Below are 23,287 nucleotides of genomic sequence, written 5' to 3' on the forward strand. Positions count from 1 at the left end.
TTTTAACACAATTAAATTACTTTGTATCATATTGTGAGAAGAAAGTGTTAAAATTCTTTTTTCTTTTTTTTTTCTTCAAAAATTATTTATAAGGTCTTGGTATTTGCACAGAGAAGTATCTTGAAGATAAAATAGAATCATTATAGAGAAAGATAGCCATTGTGACACAGAAAACATATTTTATGGATATGGTTGCTTCTCAAGCATTTTACATAACATGCAGAAACTTTATTTTTCTATGTTCACTGGACATCCTGCGAGTTTGCTTGTACCAAACTTTGCATAACTACCTTGATGTTTTCCAGCCTTTTTCAGATCCAAATTGTCTCAAATTTTGAGTTAGAGATGACATACATCATGATAGTGATATGTGGCTGAAGTGTGAATAGTTTTAGCCTTATGTGCACTCAGAAGTAAAATAAATAGACATTTCCTGTACCGCTTCAAATTGCAACCTAGCTCAATCAGCAATATGCAATCCAACAATGTACTTCAGCTGCTGCTGTGGTATCAACAGACATATCAGTAAGAAGGATGAAAACTTTATTGCCATTATGGATTTGTTTCTTCAGAGAAATGGGCATTATGAAGAGAAACAAATTAAATATACTGGGTTGATATGAAATTACATCAGTGACTGTTTGAGAGGACAATGTTTTTTTTTAATAAGTAAATTTTTATTATTTTTAATAGGGTAACATCAGTAAATCAGGGTATATATATTCAAAACATGTCCAGGTCACCTTGTCATTCATTGGGTTGCATACCCATCGCCCAAAGTCAGATTGTCCTCCGTCACCTTCTATCTAGTTTTCTTTGTGCCCCTCCCCTTCTCCCTCCTTCCCTTGCCCCCCCCCCATTACCACCACACTCTTGTTCATGTCTCTTGATCTCGTTTTTATGTCCCACCAATGTATGGAATTATGCAGTTCTTAGTTTTTTCTGATTTACTTATTTTACTCCATATAATGTTATCAGGATCCAACCATTTTCTTGTAAATGATCCGATGTCATCATTTCTTATGGCTGAGTAGTATACCATAGTGTATATGTGCCACATCTTCTTTATCCAGTCTTCTATTTTTTTTACAGTGATTAAGGCCTTTAAGCAAACTCTTGGCCAATACAGCAAGAATCCATAAGAGAGTAGTGTCTTTAACATGTTCACAAAGTCCAAGTTGGCACCAACGCCATTCCAAATCCCTGCAAATGCAACCCAACCCCAGTTCAGTCTGTTAGGAGCTGTCATAAGGAGAAGGAGTCCAGGAAAAGTCCACATCCAGGAAAAGTCCACATGGCACTGGAATTGTTGTCACAATTCTATACTTTGCAGCTCACGTCCAAGTCCCAATGACCGCTGCTTCTAGCTGGTAATGGTTCAGGTAGACTGGGAATGCCATCTGCAGCCTGTGTGGAGATGGAGCTTCTGTTCTCCTCTGCCTGGAGAGATGAGACCAGATTGCATTTCCCTGGAGCTCTGCGACTCTGATGTGGTAAAGAGAACCTTGGAATACACTAAGCTGGGTGGCAAAGGTAAATTCATAATACAAGTTGGCAAAAGGGGGAAAGAGAGCACTAAATTAGGAGTAGGTCTCAGCCTGAAATATGAGTGGGGCATTGAGGTAGGAGGAATAAAGGAAACACTATATATTAAACAAAGCAGCAGAAAATAGGACTATCAACACCCACAACAGAGATCTTTGAGGGAAGAAAAAGAAACCTGACTATTCAAGCAAGACAGAGTTAAGTGGCCCTTGTGCAAATGAGATCAGTTTACCTGCTTCTTGGAAGAAATACCCTAGGCTTGTCCACAGTGTCGTAGATGGGGCTGACGGCCCTGGGCACCTTCAGCCTTCAGTGGCAAACCCCAGCATTCTGGGCAGGGTTAGGTCATAGGTGGCTTAGAGGGCTGGAAGAGACTGAACCCTCCCTTAGGGGAGTGAGGGGGAAGCCTACCTTCCAGTTTCCCCTTTTCCTCACTGCACAGGCATATAAGCCTGGCAGGCTTTAGCTCAATGACCTTCCTATTCACTATTGAAGCAGGAGAGACAGAATCCTATGAGGCCCCTTTGGGGCGTTGGAGCCTTTAAGGGTGTCTGCTAAAAGCTGGAGTTCACCTGATCTCTATTGGGCTTTTAATGCCTCTTGGTACCTTAAAAACCATGCTCAGAAGATCTCGCTGAGGGGTTGAGGATCCCCATCTGCCTATATACCTTTTCCATATATCTGGAGCTATTTGAAAAAAGATGAAACAGTGTTATTAGCTGGATCAAATAAAAGAAGGTAGAAGTTTGCAAGAGAAGAAGATTTGGCGTCTCCTGTTCATCAGCATTCATAAGAAATTTAAAACTTTTTAAGTAAAAAGCATGATATGGTAGACCCATAGGAGTTCCAGGATATGAGTCCTCCCTTTTAAATTTTTTAAAATTGACCTTAAAATATTTGTTGGGTACACTTTAATAATACCTTGACTTTAACGATCGTAAGAAATACCCATAATTCGAAAGGCTTGACAAAATACAGTAAATGCTTTTGCATTGTCAGTTTAACCAGTTTAGGAAATCCAATTATAGAAAAATGCATACAGACGATGAGCTATAACATTCTTAGCAGCCTCTCCTGTTCTGACAGAGGTTACTATAAGTCCAGAATAGGTATCCACTGTAACGTGGACATAGGACTGTTTGCCAAATGAAGGTATGTGAGTAACATCCATTTGCCAAAGTTGTCCTGGTAGGAGTCCTTGAGGGTTAACTCCAAATGAAGGGAGAGATTGTAGTATAGGACCCCTTGGACAGGATTTACCAATCTGCCGTGCTTCTTCCTGAGAAAGTTGAAACTGTTTACACAGGGCTGCAGCATTCTGGTGATGAATAGTATGAGACTGAATTGCTTGATCTGTCATGGTTGCTCCAAATAATTTTCTTTTGGGTAGCTTGATCAACAAGGACATTCCTTTGTGCTAAAGCCCTAGGGAGCATGGAGTGAGCTCGAGCATGTCCTATAAAACATGGAGCTCTATATTGACATACAAGTCTTTGAAGAAGGAGGAACTGCTGAAATAGTTCATTAGCAGTTGTCCCTAAGACAGCAGTCTTTATAGTGGAAACAACCATAAGTAGATATTTGCTGTCTGTATATAGATTAAAGGAGGAATATGGCAAATGCTGAAAAGCCATGATAATGGCATATAATGCTAGTCTTTGAGCTGATTTTAAGTTGACTGTTTCAGTATAAAGTTGCCCATTGATTTGCAAAAGCAATTTGCCATTTAGTGGAAGTTTCCCAGAGCCATTGTTGTTGATCCTTTGAAAAAAGGAACAACAATAATTTTGAGGCTCAAAACCTATAAGCTGTAAGGGTCACCTATGCCCCTTGATAATGAAGGAGGCAACAAGATCAAAATATGGAAGTGTATTCCATGGGCTATTAGGTGGTTCAATGTGCCCAAGCTGTAGCTGTTCTTATACCAATTGAGCAGCTGCCCTAAGTTTCTCCTGAGAAAGGGGCTATTGGTCTACGCATACAGGATTATCTGATTTCCAAGTAATTGGGTAATTGGGTCTGCGCAATTCATTATTGGGTAGCAGGAGCTACCAAGGCCCCTATGCTAAATTTTGATATCCTAATCCACACCTTCTGGTATTGGTTGCCATTTCTATGGGGGTGAGAATTCCTCGCTGTTCTTTCCCTAGTCCCTTAGTGGGCAAAAATCCCCCATCAAGCATCTGAGTACTGACTAGAACTAGACCATTACGACTGGCAAGCAATGTTCCTGTATTTTTCAAAACCTCTCTACCCCACAAATTAACTGGCCAATCAGGGAGCACATAAGGCTTAAGAAATCCAGAATGACCTTCTTAATCTTCCCAATGTAGAATACTAGAACTTTGTTGAGGGGATTTACTCTGCCCTATACCTTGTAATTCTGTGGCTGCTGCATAAGTGGGCCAGGAAGGAGGCCAGTGTAGCTTAGCAATAACAGATACATCAGCTCCAGTATCTAAAAGTCCTTTAAATTTATGCCCATGTATTGTTAGTTCCATTTCAGGGCATTCCTGACCTATTTTTTTTTAAATCCAATTGGCAAAATCAGAGGAGCCAAATCGCCAATTTTCTTGGGGCCCCTTTTGCAGGATGTGGCCTGAGAAGCAGAATTAGCATCCTTATACTATTCTTCTAACTGCCTGAATTAGCCCTGAGACAAATTCTTTTTTTTTTTTTTGATTAATTTTAATGGGATGACATTGGTCTGTCAGGGTACATATGTTCAGCGAAAAGTTCTCTTGGTTATTTTGACTTTTGATGAGAGGACAATGTTTTGCTGGCAGCATTTTAAGTGCAATTTTGTGTGTGTCTGTGAGCTGGGAGAGAGCAAAACGAGAGTCTTTGCAGTCTCAAGCTGACTTTAATGCAGATCTGTTCTAGGTAAACATGAATTAGTAAACTAAATCCATAGTAATTCCTGCCATCACGAGGTTTATAATTTAGTGTACTGAACTTGTCTTTTTTTTTAACCATGCACACTCTATCAGTAAATAAAAAAGTCTGAGCTCATTCCCAAGTATATTTTTTATTTACTTATAAATCACATAGATGTATTACTGTAGATTCATAAATTAGTACAGTTTCCTTAAATTTTAATAGTAAAATATTGTTGGTAGACATTCTGTTTTTCCTGCAAGAGAAGTGCAGGATGCATGTAGACTATTTCAAATGTCACTGACCTGTCACTCTACATGTGGAGTAGAGAACAGTCTGTTGCCTTGAGTTGCTTCAGCTGGGGACACATTTTCATCCCATAAAAAGGGTAAAAGCTTTTAATCAAGGGACTATTTGAAAGTTAAATTGTTTTCTTCAGAGCTGCCCCCCAAAATTTAATATTAGGTATCTATATATGCCTACATTTAAAATTTTTTATATTTTAAATTGATACATTTAAACTAATTTTTATTATATTTCCTTATTTATAATTTAAATTTGTGTTTTAAACTGATAGTTTGCTTGTATTTCCACACTCTCCCCTTTTGAAGTTGCTCAGGTATAGTTACATTTCAGGGTTGTGTAGACCAAGGAGTCCTCGTCTGTAGCTCTAGAATTCTGACATTTATCAAGCTGTACTCATCAGACATCTAGTCAAACTAAATGACTTGTTAATTACCTTATGATTCATTACATTTCACTTTTTACCTAAGAAGTAAAAGGCTAGCTGTTTCTAAAATAAGGAGTGATTTAGTTAGGAAGATTTGTCATATAAATATAACTAAGTGATAAGGTTATGGTAACATTTGGAAATGAGTTTTAATAATTCTGTTTTTAATAGAATGTTTGTTTATTATCTGGATATAAATATGTTCTGTTAGCTTAAAAATCTGATTTAAAACATCTTTAACATTTTCAAAGCCTGATGCCTTATATATCTAAATGTCTAAAAAGTTTTTGTTGGTAACATATTATTTTAATAAGTTTATTTATTTACATTTACTAGATTCCTGCTCTGTGCTATAAAAAACTATTATTAATAAAATATATAAAAAATAAATCTTGACAGCTAGTGTCATCAATATATATTAAATTTGTTATTAAAGTTGTCTGGATAATATAATATCTCCATTGCCACTATTTTTACTCTCTCATACATTTCTTTTAAGTTGTAACATCTGTCTGGATGTGTAGTTACCTCTAGCTCAGAGTCTGATTATATTATCATTAAATTCAAAAACTATAAGAGGACATTATATTAATAAATCTGGAAAGTATAAAATTGACACTAGTGGGATTAAAAAAGCAGAGCTATGCAATAACTAAGGAAAACATTGAAAAATATTATGCATAATTAGCTTTATGCAAATCTCCTGTCCCTGATGTTTGATTCCAAGGAATAGCTAAAGAAAAAAGAGATTTAGAGGAAGAATGTAGGATAATCTCATAGAAAACAGTTTTGACAAGTAAACCTGGACTTAATGGGAATTGGAAAGTTATTACCATGTACTTTTACTCTTCCCCATGTGCTTTCAAGTTTGTGCAGTTCTTAGGCTCTGCTTTTCTCTGAATTTAATATTTCCTGGCTTGGTTATCAGTTTATAGTTGAAAAATAGCTACCCACCTGATTCTACCTTGGTTTATAGCTTCAACACTTACCATCACTGGATTATCTACAGCCTAATGTCTCTTGGTTCAAGCTCACAAAACACATCCTCAGTGGTCATTGTATGGCCAGGGCACTTCCCTCCCCAAATGCAAAGTCTGCCCTGGGTTTAATGTGCTGTAGCTGGATAGTCAGGTCGTGTGGTTCATAGTCTGCTTATAAGAACCCGGGACCTGAGCATGGTCCACACAGATAAGTTTATTGACATGTCTGTATAGTTTTATTAAAGACTCTGTCCTGTTTTCAGAGAACAATTTCAAAGGTACATAAATTGGCATAGAGCACAAAGAAGTAACAACCTCTAAAGAAAACTTCAGTTCATGAATGTAAACAACTCTAGATATAAACATTTATGCATTATTACCTACATATAAACAAACATGATAAAATCACATTCATTCAAAGAATAACCTATCAAAAGCAAATAGTATTTAACCTAAGAATGTAAGGATGGTTCAATGTTAGGAAACAATATAATAAAACAAATATTGATATGAATCAAAGAGTCAAATAAAAATAGCCAACTGGTGAATTTGATAAAATTAAATAATTCCTGATCTATATTTCAAACACTTGGTTTTTATGCTTTTTGTTATTTCTAATATACTGTGAACATTTATCATTTTTATAATCAATCAAGCATCTGGTTTTAAGAGCCTCTTGGGACAGATAGTAATTTTTTTGTATTTCAAGCTCCTAATTCATATAATGGTGTCTTAATAAATATTTTAAATGAAGCATTCCATTAAAGTAGTCTAGTTTTTTAGAACTGTTAAGAAACCTGAAAAGAGTGAATTTTTTCGTCATCTCACGGGAGACCTTGTTTTAGAAGTGTATTTTTTTCTGTGTACAGTATGAACAATCAGCAGTCTTTTGGGGGTAAATTGCTTTACCTTAGGCAGGGGATGACTTTGAAATTGTTCTCCTTACTTTCTCCATCATTTGCTTGTGGCTTTGTAAACTCTTAACTCCTTTTGTTGAGTTGAGTTATTGCCCTAATCTGATTACTATGCATATCTAACTGATGGCTGGTATTCCACCTGAACACCTCCATCTTAAATCCAACATGTCTAGGCTTATGCTCATTTTCCTCTTGATCCAAACAACTCAAAGTACCTTATAATGGTCTTTCTTCTTTCATTCTTCACATCCTGGTTATTGCTCAGCCTACATCTGTAGTGTATCACAAATATTTACCTTTAACAAGTTTCATGGCCCTTGTATCAATTTTTATTTCTTGCTTGGATTATTTTTTATTTCTTCTGATAATTTTTTCCTTCCATTTCAGCATACTCTACTTATATTGTAACTAGATTAATCTTTCTATGTTGAATTTATAGGTCACTCCCCAGCTTAAAACTTTGTGATACAACATCTTCGATTGGATTATATATAAAATTGTTGACTTGACACCCGCCTTTCATGTATTCCCTACTCCTCAACATCCCATGCATCCTAGACTTATTTCTCATGGTACTCACTGTATGGCTATTTGGTTGTCTTGTGCTGTGTATATTATAACCCCCTTCTTCTCACTTATAAAACACAGATCATCTTGATAATGTACAGATCAAAGGCAGTGTTCATGGAACTTGATAGTGATTTTCCTCATTCTCTCTGTACCCGCGTAGTACTCTGTACTTCTCTGATGACTCTGTTCTGTAATTGCCTCATTTGTGCTCATAAATTATAAGCTCCTTGTACATGAAAAGCTATATTTAATTGTATTATATGTATTGCAATGCCTAACAGTCATTTATTCATCGTAGTTCAAATATTGACATTTTGAATCAAATACTGAGTCATTTGAAAATAGTACATATATAAGCAGTATACAATTGTATTTCAAATATTGTATATCAATATCATTCATTTTTATCTAAAAAGTTTTTTATTGATTAATTTTAGAGAGAAAAGGGAGAAAGAGAAGAACACTTGCATTCATATTTGTAGAACAACTAAAATATTAGTGTGAAGAACAATAAAAATTATTATTTTAACCTTAAGAAAGAATGTAAATTGAATTGAAGAATAAGGAAAGGTACTGCTTAAGATAATTTCTCCCTGTTTGTGATGATATTAAAACTTTTTCTTACATTGAACTTCTTATATTCTTATATATTTTCTTATATTGAATTGCCAAGACATTCTTGCAACAGATTGAATGCTTTGATAAGTATCTGCATTTTAGAGTTTGGACAGTGTTGGTTTTTAAAGCAAGCTTGAAATCCCCATGAGATCATTGTAGAGATAAATACTTTCAAGCTTTTCAGAGCCATATGTTGGCTCTAGCAAAATTTAATTTCCCACTGATTATGTTTATATCGATTTTGGAACACATAGCCATGAGTATACTCAGCATAGCTACATCAGCGACGATTTCCCATTCCTTGGGAATACATTCCTGTTTTATAAGCATATGGAAACCACTTATTCTTTCTTTTATAAATGTACCTGGAGTTAAATTCTCTGGTTTTTAGAATAGACTATGAAATGTCTTTATAGTTGTTTAAAGACTGTTTCTTTATAACAGTTAAAAACATTTTCTTGTATATTGGAATGGGCTTTATAAATATTCTCTATTTTACTAGCCATTCAGTAATACCTGGTTAGGTCCTGACCTGTAGTCAAAATACAAAAGGAGTTTTAAAAAGTAGATTCTAGCCTCATAACATCACAGTGTTGAATATATACAATGGGTGTATAAGGTGAGGTGACAAACATACAAAGATCCTGTTGATGTCACTTTGAGCAAATTACTATACCTTTGAGAGCTTCGGTTTGGGGATCTTGATGGTAATAACTTCCCAGAGAGTTTATAAATATGTCATGAGCTAAGATATAGAAAGGACTTATTACAGTGTCTACTGCTATTTCTCCTGTATCAAAAACTTTTAAAAAGTAATTTGATAAAAATAATTTATTGATAATGTTTACATCTTTGAACTTTTTGTACTATGAGGATTAGTGGAATACCAGATATATTTGATAATCAGTTAATCATATAATTTTAGAACTAGAAAGGCTAGCCTAGTTATTTACAGATGAAACAATAAAGGCCCAATGATCTCAAATGACTCACCCACTACCATTTAACAGTTCAATAGTGGAGTAAGGTTTTGAACCCAGATCTTGGGAGTCTTCCTCATGTGGTACTCTTTCCACACTTCACATGAGATGTGGCACTTTTAGGGTCATTTTTTCCCAAATGATGTCTCTGTGATGGTTTCATTTAGAGGATCTAGCAGGCTTCAAATCTCTTCTGTTCTTAGTCATTCTTGTTGGTCCACTGTAGAGTTTTTGCCAGGCTGGAAAATAGAATGAAGTTCAGGTATCAATGCAGTATGAAATATAATCCCATGTATGCATTCTATTTTTTTCTTGTGTGTGTGTGTATGTGTGTGTGTGTGTGTGTAACCTAAAGAATTTTAGTAGAAGCTCCATTATAACATAATTCATGAATCAGGTATAATTTTTGTCAAATCATCACTCCCAAATACAGTCACTGATCTTGTCTCTGAAATATAAACATTATAAAAGCTTGTAATATTTTTTAAAAGTTAAAAGATATTTAGTCTTTAGATTATAAATATTTAAACCTTTGAATATTTAAAGAAAGATAGTTTGCTTATACAGATATTGCCATTGCTATGTTTTGGAAAATAAATTAATAAAATACTGCAATTAAAGTATAATAAAAAGGTAAATTAAATAAAGAATTATCAAAGCATAAAACTGTGTGGTCTTACTTATAGTGAAGTCTTCTGCAACTCTACCCCAGAAGATGAGGTTTTATAATACAGATAATTTACCCCATTTACAGGAACTTTTGTATTTTGAGGTGGCCACATTTAATTGCCAGTCATGTAGTCTCTACAAAAGATCTCATAAAGTTTAAGAAAATTTAAAGCTATTCAAAGCTTTATAAAAAATTTATACATATGAGTGCTTTGTTTAAGATGGGATTATAGAGTTTGTCTATTTTGGATGATTAAATTAAAATTTAACTCATGACTATTTGTACAAGAGAGAGTAACATAAATACTATAAAGAATTGTCAAAGGAAATAACATGAATAGTGATTTTAAATCTTAAAATAAGGAGCCCACTTCATCTTTGATCAAACGCACATGTAGTAATATTTCTATAAGAAAAAATATTTTATAAGATTATCATACTAGTAGTATAGTATCAAAGCTTAATTCATATCTTAAAAAAAATTGTCCTTGCTACTTTATCAGCATGTGGTAGTAAAAGTACTTATTTTCCAGCAAATGTTATGCTTATATAAAAATTTGGACACAGAAAAGACTCTCAGAGTATGATTACTCTTTAAAACGTTCACTTTTGGGGACAGTGTGTCATAGAAATTCTTAAAAGTATCTATTCTGTGTTTTAAAAATGGCTACATTTACAATAAACGGTAAGAGTACATGCATTAAGAATTACCCATATTGTTAAATGAAATTCTTATTTATAGCATAAAATGCATATGAGGCCAATATTTCATTTATATAGTTATTGTTGCTATTATAATTTGGGATAAAACTTTTCTAATATTCTAGACTAAATCTAGAGAATTCTTCAGTTTTTTTGTAATTATCTTCATTAGTTTTGTGTAAACTCAGAGAAGGCATACCATAAAAGTCACTATCACCACACTAGTTTCAATGAATTATTGTTATATTCTAAATTTTTCTGTATTGAATATAATTAAAAGAATACTTTCCATATCTTTTCGACACCAAGGCAGCTATGTAGAAAAGGCAGGCTCTATTTGGAAAATAGAAGAAATAGAAGAAAATTTGCCTCTTAAATTATTTTCCATTCCAGTTCCTTCATTTGTGTGTTGCAATATCTTACATGCATCTTAACTGTTTTTAAGAGTACCACAAACTTTATGGTCTCAGTATCCAGTGAACAGTAGAGAAAAAGCACTGCCCAAATAAAGATCAGGAGAGCTTCTCAAATTAGGTGCCTGCAGGTCATTATCATCTGCTCCTACCCTCACTACTAACTTCTGGGCAGTCATGTTTGTTTGTTTTTTCTCTTTTTGTATTTTTTTGAAGTTGGAAACGGGGAGGCAGTCAGACTCCCGCATGCGCCTGACCAGGATCCACCTGGCATGCCCACCAGAGGGCGATGCTCTGCCCATCTGGGGCATTGCTCTGTTGTAACCAGAGCCATTCTAGCATCTGAGGCAGAGGCCACAGAGCCATCCTCTGTGCCCGGGCCAACTTTGCTCCAATGGAGCCTTGGCTGCAGGAGGGGAAGAGAGAGACAGAGAGGAAGGAGAGGGAGAGGGGTGGAGAAGCAGATGGGTGCTTCTCCTGTGTGCCCTGGCCGGGAATCAAACCCGGACTCCTGCACGCCAGGCCGACGCTCTACCACTGTGCCAACCGGCCAGGGCCGGGCAGTCATGTTTTTGTCAATCGTAATAACCAAATTGTCTACATAGCATAAGGAGGACAGTTCCTTTCAATAAGCAGCTGTAATGACAAATCCTTTGAAGTTGGAAATCAAAACCAATGATAGAAAATAGTATCACTATCAGAAAGAACAGTGGTCAATGTTTTGCTCTTCCATGCTCTAGTTTGAAGCTATCTATACAAACTTAGATTTGAATCTCTTACTGTAAGAACTTGGACAAGTGATCACTCTAAGTCCCAGTGTGTAATGGATATTGTGAAGATTAAATACAATTTTCTGTGTAAAGCCTGTGACATAGTGCTTGGCATTTAGGGATCAACCTTTTGTGCCCTCTGGCAGTACTTGGTAGAGACTAGTAGAGGGGCTAAGAGTTGTTGAATGCCTTTTTTTTTTTTTTTTTTTTTATAATTCAGTGAGAGGAAGGGAGGCATCCTCAGCACATGGGGCCAACTTGCTCCAATCGAACCATGGCTGTAGGAGAGGGGAGGAGAAAGGAGCAAGGGGGGAGAGTGGGAGAAGCAGGTGGGCGCTTCTCCTGTGTGCCTTGATCGGGAATCAAACCTGGGACATCCACACACCAGACCAATGCTCTACCACTGAGCCAACTGGCCAGGGCCTCCCTTTATTTTTATATAGTTTCATCTTTCACCAAAATTTTCAGCAGAGATTAGAAAAGGTATAACATGAATAAAATTTAAGGCCTTGGATATCATTTTTTGTAGCTTTATTTTTAGATTAAAATCACTTCACTACATTTGGATATTATTTAAAAACCCTTGCAGTTAAAAATATATTTATTTTATTGGTTCCAGCAAGGAAACTTGCTAAGTCATCTGTGAACAGAAATATGAGATGCATTTTCTACATTGCTGAAGAGGTTTTCTGTTGAGCATTTCAAAATTTAAGGTTTTTAATAGAAAAATCTCATTTCATTAAATATACTTAAGTTATTTAAATGATCCATCAGTCTCTTTATTAAAATCTCATAACTCACTATGGCATTGCTTTACAGTGTGGTTTTAAAAGGATTTACCAAGCCAACTTGATAAACAAATTGCTGGTGTGTTTTAAATTGGATTATATGAGTTAAAACGAGAGTAACAGTGGAGGATATTTCATTGTTTGGACTTTTTACTATTTAAATAGAGAAATTAAGAGTGGATGCCTACTACTCATATAATTATCTATTTATTAGGTAATTCAAGAGCAAATGCTTTTCCTGAAAAGTGCTAAGACTTTAAATATGTCATTCTCATTAATGAAACAAGATAGCATTGTATATACACCTTTGGTGAAATTAATTAAAACACAATTTAAAGAGTTAATTTATAATTTATTGTAACAATTTAACCCTTAGTGAAATATATTCCTATATAACAGAAGATTCTGATTTAGATAGGTCTGGTAATGAAAACAGATTGTAGTTTTTATTGCTTATTATTAGGATTCTGAAATTCCCATATTAAGAAGTTTAATTTTAAATGTATTTTTTCACATTTAAGGTATATATTATCAAAATGAAAACTAGCTAATGCTACCCAGTCTGACAGCATATTGTACAGCGGAGCTGTCCGCTATGCCAGCTGCTCTCCAATATGGTGTCTCTCAGTTGAGATGTGCTGGGAGTATAGAATTAAAACACACTGCACTTCAAAGACTTAGTATTAAAAAGAATGTAAAAGATCATACTTTTATATTGATCACATGGTAAAAGGGTAATATTTTGGATACATTGAGCTAAATAAAATATATTATTTAAATCAATTTAATGTTTCCTTTTTTTAATGTGGCAACCAAAATATTTAAAATTACTGATGTGGCTCACATAATATTTCTACTGGGCATAGTTGCTTCAGAAAATGATTTCTGAAATAATTAAAACATCATAGATATTGCCTGAGGGTTGTCATTTATGAATAAATTAAAAATATGCCAAGCATATTGAGATTATGAAGGAATTTTTTACATACACAATTGTGAAAATATGGTTGGAGAAAACCACCTATAGATACAATTAGGGTATAAAATAGGATAAAAAATTGATATCTACAAAATTATTTGACCATTGATAAAAATTATTTAAAACATGCTGCTACTTTCTTGAAAATACAGCTTTTATTAGTCCAACAAATGTTATTGTTGTCTAGGAAAATACACCTTTTTTAACTAAATAAAGTAGTAAATATTGACTATCACATGTATATTCACTCCCTGAAACATACTGGAGATTTTAAGTTTAGCATAGTGCATGGCATAATGTAGATGCTCAGTAAGTATTTGATGAATGAATATATGTTTGAAATAGGAGAGCTGAGTAGGGATATTTGTTCTTATTTAAAGGATTATTTGAAGAGACTAAAATAGTTCCTAGTCCATAGAAGGCACATAAGAAATATTTGTGAAATTATTAAGTATAGACACACATACAAATTAAATAATAAAAATGATAGAATCCTCAGAGAGAAATTACTACCCATACATGTTAACTAGTTTTCACTATCACCAATTATTTTAAAATCTTTATAGCTGTCTTAATGACACATTTACTTTATGATCTTATTTTGAGATTTTCTTATATTTTAAGTTGCACATAAAAAAAACTTACTGGAGACTATTGAAATAATCATCAGGAACTAGTGCTTCAAAAGTTCAGAGCTTGTGAGCATCAGTTGTGAGGTTTCTCCTGGCTTAACCTATGATGAAATCATGATTTCAGGGTAGAAGAAATCCTAAATGAACTTAGGTATAGTAATTGGTCACTTAAGATGCAAGTAGAAATATTAATAATACCTATTTAGTTAAAAGTATAAAAAATAGGTACATTTCAATAATAAAATTGTAGTTGTATATTAATGTAAAATTTAGAAATACATTTAATATGAGTTCCATTTATTTCTGGACACGTAAAAGAAATGAATTTACCTGAATATTTTCTTCATTAGACTAATAAACCCAGGACTAATTTCTTCACTCTGAGTTTTCATAAAGTCTAGATACATGATGAATATTTCAATTGGCTAATGCTAAAATGAAGCAGTAAAAATTAAATTCAAGGCATCTGAAGGGGATAGAGTAGGTATAGAGCCATTCTTTCCATAGTTAACTGACCAGGAACTGTGTTTCTTGTAAAGGTTTCATGGTTCACAGCAGATTCATCAAGCTGTCTTTGAGAGCATCAGTTACTGATGCTTTGCTGCCCTTGTCTCTCTCTGCTGTGTGCACCAGGGACACTGAACTTTGGGCGCCTCCAGCTCTTGTTTCTGGGTCTTTACCAATGCTGTTTGGATGCTCTCGCTATACCCCGTCATCTTACCTAATTCTGGATTCAGTACCCTCTCTAGGAGAAGATAGGCCCGTTCCTTAGGTTTTTTTTTTTTTAATCTTCTTGCTATGAGTTCATATAACTCCTCAACTTCCTTTTTAGAAACATTTCTATACTTTCTCCATAAAGAGCTGAATTGTCTAGTTTTGTGTATATTTATGTAAGTTATTGTTCTAAAGGCTTTTGCAAATATGCTCTAAAGCCCTAAAAGCTTTTCCTTTTTTTCTTGACTATAAGGACTTTCTCATTATGTTCAAATTTCAACATATGATCCTCCCCAACCCCACCACACCAAACATGACAAAAACAGCTTTTCTTTAGAAATTACTAAGAAATCATTTACTTTTCTGTGTTTTTATAAAATTCATAAATCATGTAAGCAGGACATGTTCTGAATTAATTAGCAGAACATCTCTCTCTAAGGGTTAAGGGCTGCCAGCACTGATCAAGCTTGCTCTCGCTCTGGCTCCTGATACGGTGTTGACAGCCAAGCAAAGAGCTTCTTCAATAAATCCACTCTCATATTTAAGTTTTTCCAGATGTGAGAAGTAATTAAGTCTTTGCATTTACTGAAGCCTTGTATGTTTTTCAAGGGGGACCTGGCATCTGCGGTGAATTAACTGTTCGAGTGTGCGTGTGCGTGTGCGTGTGTGTGCTGTGTGAATGTACATATCCAGTAGCACATATATGGCACTTGCCAATAGTAAAATGAGGTCAGATCTGAAAACAGAACAAAACGAAAAGCTAATTTCAGTAAACACCAAGAATTATTGCAGCCACATTTACAGTTGAGAGAATTGGGCTTTGTTAAAGAATGCCTTCTCCCTTTCTGTTTTTGTTGAATGTTAAAGGAAAGAAGAGAGGATAATTAAGTCATTTGGATCTATGAAATAATTTTTTTAAATGGTGAAATTATGATTCTAATAAAATTACAAGTTTCAAAGATATTTAACTCATTAATTAATTAATGTAACCAGTAAGATGTTACAATGGGTTCAAAGGTGAATTTGAAGAACCACACACAAATAAGTAATAAGGAATGGTGAAATGAATTTACAAATAGATATACAAAGGGTCTAGCAACAAGGCAATAATCAATTGCATTCTCCAGGAAACAATGAATTTGTATTTGTGTGGATAAAGCATGATTAGCATTGTTATCAATTTTCAGCAATTTATGGAGTTGTAAATAGCTCAAAGACAGTGAAAGGCCAAATTAGCCATAAGGTAACACCAGATAAGATACCAGGTAATCTTTTCTAAATTCTTCTTCCTTTGTTTGTTTGTTTGCCAGTTTCAAAGTCTTTCACAATTTTTCCTGACATCTTACACAAAACTCCAGGGAAGGAATATTTTGGGGATAGCCAAGCTGTTTGATCTCACTGAATCATTTACTTCTGGTTATAGGCCACATAGAGGCTACTCAAACCAGAGCCTTCTTATTCTTAGTGTGAAGAATTATGGAAGTGATTGTGATATTAGCTTTATTGTTACTAAAACTGAATTAATATCTCAAGTAAGAACAAATTAAGCCAGTCTTTTAGTTTACTTAGTGTGTTACTATAGACTCTGAATAAGAATAATTTCTTTTCTATCAATATATTTGGGAGAGTACATATTTTTAATTTTGGAATTCCAGCTACAGCCAAACTGAAAATTCTTGTATCAAATGTTGTTTGGATTTTCTTGTTCACTTATTCCTTCAATCTAGTCTAGATATGTGGTTCTCATTTTGAGTTGGATCTGTGTTTGTGAAAACAAGAATAGGAACACAGAAAAACACTCTATTAATCTTATTTTAATGGCATAACTGTTAAGGATGACAATTATTCAGGTTGCTTTCTATTCGTTTGATTTCCAATTAACAAACCAATGAAATAGCCATTGAAAAGGAGAAGATAGGCTTAATAAATATAAATTGTCAAAATAGATGGAACTAATATTAAGCAGAACTATTTTTTTAAGAGAGAGAGAGATAAAGGGACAGACATACAGGAAGGGAGAGCAATAGAGAGATGAGAAGCATCAACTCATAGTTGTGGTACCTTTGTTCATTAATTGCTTTCTCATTTGCATCTTGGTGGGGGGTGGCAAGCCAGTGATCTCTTGCTCAAACCAGGGACCTTGGGCTTCAAGCCAGTTACCTTCGGACTGAAGCCAGTGACCATGGGGTCATGTCTATGATACCATGCTTAAGCCAGAGATCCCATGCTCAAACTGGTGACCGCGGGATTTCAGACCTGGGTCTTCAGCATCCCATGTTGATGCTCTATCCACTCTACAAGCTCCTGGTCAGGCTTTTTTTTTTTTTCCTGGTAGAACCCTTTTATAAAGAAGGCAAATTGCTCTAGAGAGCTTACATTTCTTATTTTAAGAAATGATTACTCCCCATCAATTATTGATAAAGTTCTCTTTTAGACAGATGCTAAATGATAAGGAAATACATGAAGCAAAAGTAAAATAACTAGGAATTCAATGGAGAATCTTCTGGCCTTTAAAAACCTATTGATGGTTATAGAGTTTTACCCTTTCAAATGAAAAGATCCCTTCACATCAAGTGCTTTTCCTGAAATTGTGTACCTTTACTGGAGAGTTGAAAACTCTTGTATTTGTAAGGATTTTTACTATTTTAATGTGCATTTTCCTATGTTTTGTGAATTCCATTTTTCTTGTTTAACTACAGAGAATTAGGGGCAGAGAACAATGAAATAATTTGCCCTTGAGCATGTGAGACAGCAGGTCCTGGAAGTAAGGCACCTGGCTGTGGGCAACATGATCCTGTCTTGGTCTCATTCTGAATCAGGGTGTGGATAGAGTACTAACGCCAAAACTAGATAACATAAAATGAAATGCTCAATAAGTAAAAATGGGACTAGCAACTATATAGAAATTTTCTTTTGGGGCTCCCCAAGGTGAACCTATATATTAAAACGCAATATTTAACTTTATAGTTTTTTAAAGAGGATGATAAGGAATATTGAAATATGCTAGCTATCCACAAGTAACACTTTTTCCTTATTCCCCAAGTCACATTTTAGAGCTATTGACAAGAGTGCTTCACTGTGATAAAGTATGGGGCCTTAAAATGTTTTAGAGAAAACTTCACATGAATTTTGTATTATACCTATAGGTGAAAGGAAAAATGCATTCAATCAAAAGTCATAATGTGTCTAATTTGCCAAGCAATCCATTAAGGAGTTCCTGCAGAAAGTCTTGAATAATGGGTTTTTTATTTCCTACTTTATCTTAGCACTAAGTATGTTTTACCCACCACTCTAACACCAAGCACAGTGCCTAGTATAACAACACTAATGTGAATGCATGAGCATAGGTTCTAGTTAAATTCTTGTCCTAGTGCTCTATTAAATAATTTTGTGAATATGACAAGTAATTTCTCTCAACCATAATTTTCTCTGTAAAAGAGAGGGCTTAGTAGGAATGATTTCTTAAGGATCCACGTGATTTTAAAATTTTGATTCTAAAATCTCAGATGGAAAATGTATGTTCACATGGTATGTGGCATTTAGTTTTTCTTTCAAAATGTTTGTGTGCAATCTCAACAGATTATTTTCTTCCATCACAGTGAAGAGTCAAGAAGAACTTATAACATGATGGGAAATGAGAAAAAGCAGCTGTTCAAGTCTGATAAAGGTAATTTACCATAGAGAATAGATGTCACCATGAGCAACACGAGTATTGTTACCTCAGACACTAGCCAGGTGGCAGCTGTGGCAAGTTATCTCCCTACACTTCTAGAAGTTTGCAAGAAAAGCTTATAGAGAATGATCTTCCCCATTTCCAAATAAAGATAAAGGAATAGATCTTCCATAGAGCAGTCTTTTGGCAGAGGACTTGAGGAAATCAGTCAGAACCTGCACAGTCTGCTCTTTTATGGAACAACTCTAATATAAGGAGAATTTCCTTGTAGAATGCCTTATAGTGGCATGACAGGGCTATAAAGCTTAAGTTTTCCAAATTTAGTACCCTTGGGACATTTCTCTTTGGCATTTTGTTGATAAGCAGGATATGTGATGCCATTAAGCTGGCCTGTTTTTTTGTGAAAAGACTAATGACTCTTCTAGAATACATTTTTTTTTCAGAATAAAATAGTGTTTCCCTAAGTAATATTTCACAGAAGAATATTAGTTTTCTGGAGTATCAGATATCATTAAGATATAGGTAGGTAAGTAAGTTAGATCAGATTTGATTGGTAGGATTTCATGTTTGAGAAATGCTGGGATAAGTCAACTTAAATACTTTTCTTGGCTGTGCATCTTTTCAGAGCTTCTATCATGTCACTATGCTGTGTGGCTCTCTAATGGCAGTGGTAGAGATTAGTATACAGGCTTCCCCAAATATGTTTGTTTAAGGAACCCCCTTTTCCCCTTCAGAATATTCTGTGGGACTTAGCCTCATGGAATACAATTTGAGAAATTATCTATACATGATGACCGTGTAGAATTTTCTTTTGAGAGTTTTTAGTTTAGTTAAGACCAAGGCAATTAAAACAATAAAATTAAAACTAGATATAATATCAAGAAAAAAACTTAATTATACTTTGCTATTTAGAATGATGTATTATTTTGAATAGAGTTGTATTTTATATAATTAGTTTAATTATTCACCATAAAGTATTTTTTATGTCCAATACTTATCTGCTCTGGATGTATAAATATTAATTGACCCTAAGTCTTAGTATTTTTAAGAATGTGAGAAGTATGTTTATAAATTATAAAATATTTAACTTAGGTTAATGAAATGAGTTTGAATAATTCTGATTTACTATACCAAATCAGAGATATGTCTGACATTCTAGCTAAAGCTTTATTTAGAAGGAGTTGAGGAATTTTTTGAGATAACAGGCTTTTGACAGTGCTATCTTGAGTGTTATAGCTCGGTGGTTTTCCCAGAATCTTGAAGTCCTTTTCAAACTCTTTTATGAATGAATTGAATTAGTGTGATATAAAGAGTGTCTTTTGAATTTCTTAACCAGTTAAAAGAATGCTGACTTTAACAGTTCGTAAAACGGAATCTTGCTCATTAAAATGTTATTTCTCCTTGGGAGGCTAGCCCTGGTAGTGTCCAGGATCCTGTCCCACCACTTAAACACAGTTGTGATAAGGAGACTGAAGTGGGAGCTAAATTGGTAGGAGGCCTGAGCAAGGTCATTTCTGCCAGAACACCAGAGATGCTAAGATCTCAAGGGTGCTAGAGTACACAGACAGATTAGTGAATTAAAAAAAATAGTTATTTACACACACATACAGAGAGTAAAAATGAGGGTCCCTGAATTTGAGGACGTAAAAGATGAAACTGAAGAGGAGAAAACAGAGGACGAAGAAAATGAAGGAGACAGGGTGAGTGGGTGAGCACCTGCTGAAGACGGTATTTGTTCCTGTGAATTGATAATTAGAAATATGTCTTCTTTCCCTTCTTTTCTGGACAGGTATTCTTTAAGCCTGTTATTGAAGACCTGAATATGGAATTGGCCAGGAAATGCTCCAGACTCATTAGTGATGTAAGTGGTTTAAGTAGTTTTTGTCTCATTTTGCACTGTGTCTCATAGAATGTTATGTTATTGGAATCATAGAATTAGAAAGAAAACACTGAAGCCATCTATTCATACACGCTTATTTTCCAGATTATGGAACTGAGTCTAGAAATTTTCAGTGACTTCCCCAGGCCATACAGAGGATTTCTGTGGGAGCAGGTCTTTGTGTTCTTACTCTAGAATCTTGTCCCTTAGGGATTTCATTATCATCCTGTCGTGGAATTATAAAACACTGAATTCAGAGCATATTCCTGTGAAATTCAAAAGCCTCTTTTATAATTTATATATTGAATTTTAGAGAGAGAGGAAGAGGAAGAGAGAGAGACAGAAACATTGATCTGTTCCAGTATGTGCCCTGACTAGGAATCGAACCATCAACCTCTGCATATTGGGATGATGCTCTAACCAACTGAGCTGTCTGGCTAGGGCATGGGCCTAAAGCCTTTTACAAATTGCATAATAATATAAAATATTTTGGGAGGATCTCTACTTAAATAAATGATTAAAAAACATTTTGGGGGCCTTTTGAGGAATCTGAGGAATGCAGTCATTTTTCCAAACTAGAAAAATGAGTCTAGTACCTTTGTGCCCCTAACATTGATTTCCAGTTTAGAATTTATGGACACTTGAACTGCATATTAAGAACCCTGAACTAGATGATAATTATGATAGTAATGAGGAGAAGCATTTTTGTTGTGACTTTTTTTTATTAACTGGGATTGGTTAATATTATATTTCAAGAGAATCCTAGGATTGTAGAATTAACTCATATTTATATATTTTTACAGTAAATAAGTAAAATTCTAGAAGCACAAGGAAAAGTTTTGCTCATCTCACTAGGGATGAGCATTTAGATCAGCGGTTCTCAACCTGTGGGTCGCGACCCCGGCGGGGGTCGAACGACCAAAACACAGGGGTTGCGACCCACAGGTTGGAACCGCTGATTTAGATGATTAAAAGAGTTATCAGAGATTGGCCTTGTGAAAAACATTTGTCAGGGAGAGCTAAGGGGTGGTGGGAGTCATACCCCTTCCTGTATACTTGACATGCTCTGGAATGAAATTTTGAATTAAGTATTTCTTTGTGCTACGTTAATAGTCATAAGCTACTGTACGAAAAAATTTGTTGTAAACTATAATAACGCTGAAATAACTATAATATTATTAATAGTTAAGATTTATTGAATAGTATGTGCTAGGCATTAAAGCTTATGAGGTAGGATCTATTTTTTTCCATTCAGAAATGAGGCAGCAAAGGTTCAGAGAGGCTTAGCAGCTCTCCTGGGTCACACAGTTAAGCCATGGGAAATAGGACTTAAGCATAAAACATTCTCTCTTACCTGCATTGCTGTGTTGTCTCTCACTGTAGAGTTCCATGCAGTTTATCTTACCTTATTATTAATCTTTATTCTAATATTAGTAATAGTAACACTATCAACATTTTTATATGGAGCAGATAAAGTTGAAGTTATCTCTGTTATGTTGTCTGTGTGACTAAATGGTTGCATAACTGTATGTTAGAGGTTGCACCCATCATGGAGCTAGAACAGATATACAGTTGGCTAAGTTGCCACACTGAGCAGATGTAATTCCAGTCAAGTCTCCGTGATGCCTCTGACAGTGCCCATCTGTTAGTGCCCACATGTAAGTGCGTCTGTCCTTTCTCTGGTCTCAAACTTCAATTTAAAGACAAAACTTCAAGTCCCTTTGTTTTGTTTTCTGATTCATAATATCCCAAAGGAGCATCCATGTGTTTACTGAGCCTTTTTGTTTGTCTGAAGGCAACCTGTCTGCAGCCTATGCCTTCAAGGGACTTTGGGGTACGGTTTGTCCCGGCAGTGAGGTTCTACATCCTGAAGCCTGGAGAAGCAGCCTCCCATTCTCCCATTCTGTCGATCAAACCACACAGCTAGTGAGCCACAGACTTGGGATTAGAAACAAGGTCTGTCTGACTCCCAGGTCTTGGCCACCATCATATCCTTCCTCTCTTGCTGTGTGCCTGGCAGTCCACATGTGGTAGTGTGCTCTGTGTTATTGGGGTCACGAGCCTCAGTTCAGAGGGTGTGCAACCCAAGACACTCTTGCTCAAGGCCTACTGACTAGTCAGAGGTGGGGAAAAAATTCAGACTTAAGTTTGGCTAAGTCCAGCACCTTTCTTTGTCCTTCATTATCCTCCTAGTGTCCCTCTTCTAGCTCTCCTGTGTCTTTCCTGAGTCATGGTGATGAGACCTGTGCACAGCAGTCAAAATCTGTATAACCTGTGATTATGGGGGAGAGGAGATGATGTTTCCTTTTCTCCATCCACCCTTTGTGATCATATTTTGTTTCTTGGACTAGGGGCTGCAAAGAGCTACTAGCCCAACCTCTGTAGGACATCATTCTCAGCCCTTCTCAGTCCTAATTTCTGACTTACAGGTGCCTGCTTAGGGCTCAGCTCTTTGCACAGTAGTGTGAATGATTTTCACCTTGCTAGAGAGGAGTGGCACCTGTAGTCGCCTGCCCTCTGGCATGACTCTTTGAGAGCCTCCCGAGTTTAGCTCCTCTAGTTTGACACTTACTCTCCCTGGAGCTCAGGGTCACCAGCAGACCTGCAGACTTTGCTATATCACAACCTTGTCAGATACTTTATTAAAATGTTAAATGAGATCCTTCTAGAGAGAAGTCCTGGAAGGCCGACACTGTTGAGAATTCTCCATTTTTTCAGATCAGGTGGCTTTACTTTGGGGACCAGAAGGAGGCATTTTGGAAGTTTTCTGTGCCCCAACTAGTTTCCACTTTGCACTTGCCCTGACCCTGCACAGCTCACTTCCCGACCTGGAAGGCAACACTGGTCCTCT

General features: G+C 35.5%; 1 protein-coding gene across 8 annotated transcripts in view; it reads left to right on the plus strand.

Moving 5' to 3' along the window:
• The window catches only part of NEBL (nebulette), a 501,273-nt gene that overhangs the window by 335,204 nt on the left and 142,782 nt on the right, over nucleotides 1-23,287 (plus strand). For 6 of the 8 annotated variants that reach the window (XM_066233811.1, XM_066233816.1, XM_066233814.1 and 3 more), the window contains exons 1-2: nucleotides 20,080-20,257; nucleotides 20,347-20,418. The exons of the other annotated variants lie outside the window; for them this stretch is intronic. In XM_066233811.1, coding sequence (XP_066089908.1) covers nucleotides 20,177-20,257; nucleotides 20,347-20,418 — 153 coding nt within the window. In that variant the 5' untranslated portion in view covers nucleotides 20,080-20,176. Of the gene's footprint in view, nucleotides 1-20,079; nucleotides 20,258-20,346; nucleotides 20,419-23,287 lie in introns of those variants that run through there. 8 annotated transcript variants of the gene reach the window in all.

Source organism: Saccopteryx bilineata, chromosome 5, assembly GCF_036850765.1.
Source record: "Saccopteryx bilineata isolate mSacBil1 chromosome 5, mSacBil1_pri_phased_curated, whole genome shotgun sequence".
Taxonomy (NCBI): domain Eukaryota; kingdom Metazoa; phylum Chordata; class Mammalia; order Chiroptera; family Emballonuridae; genus Saccopteryx; species Saccopteryx bilineata.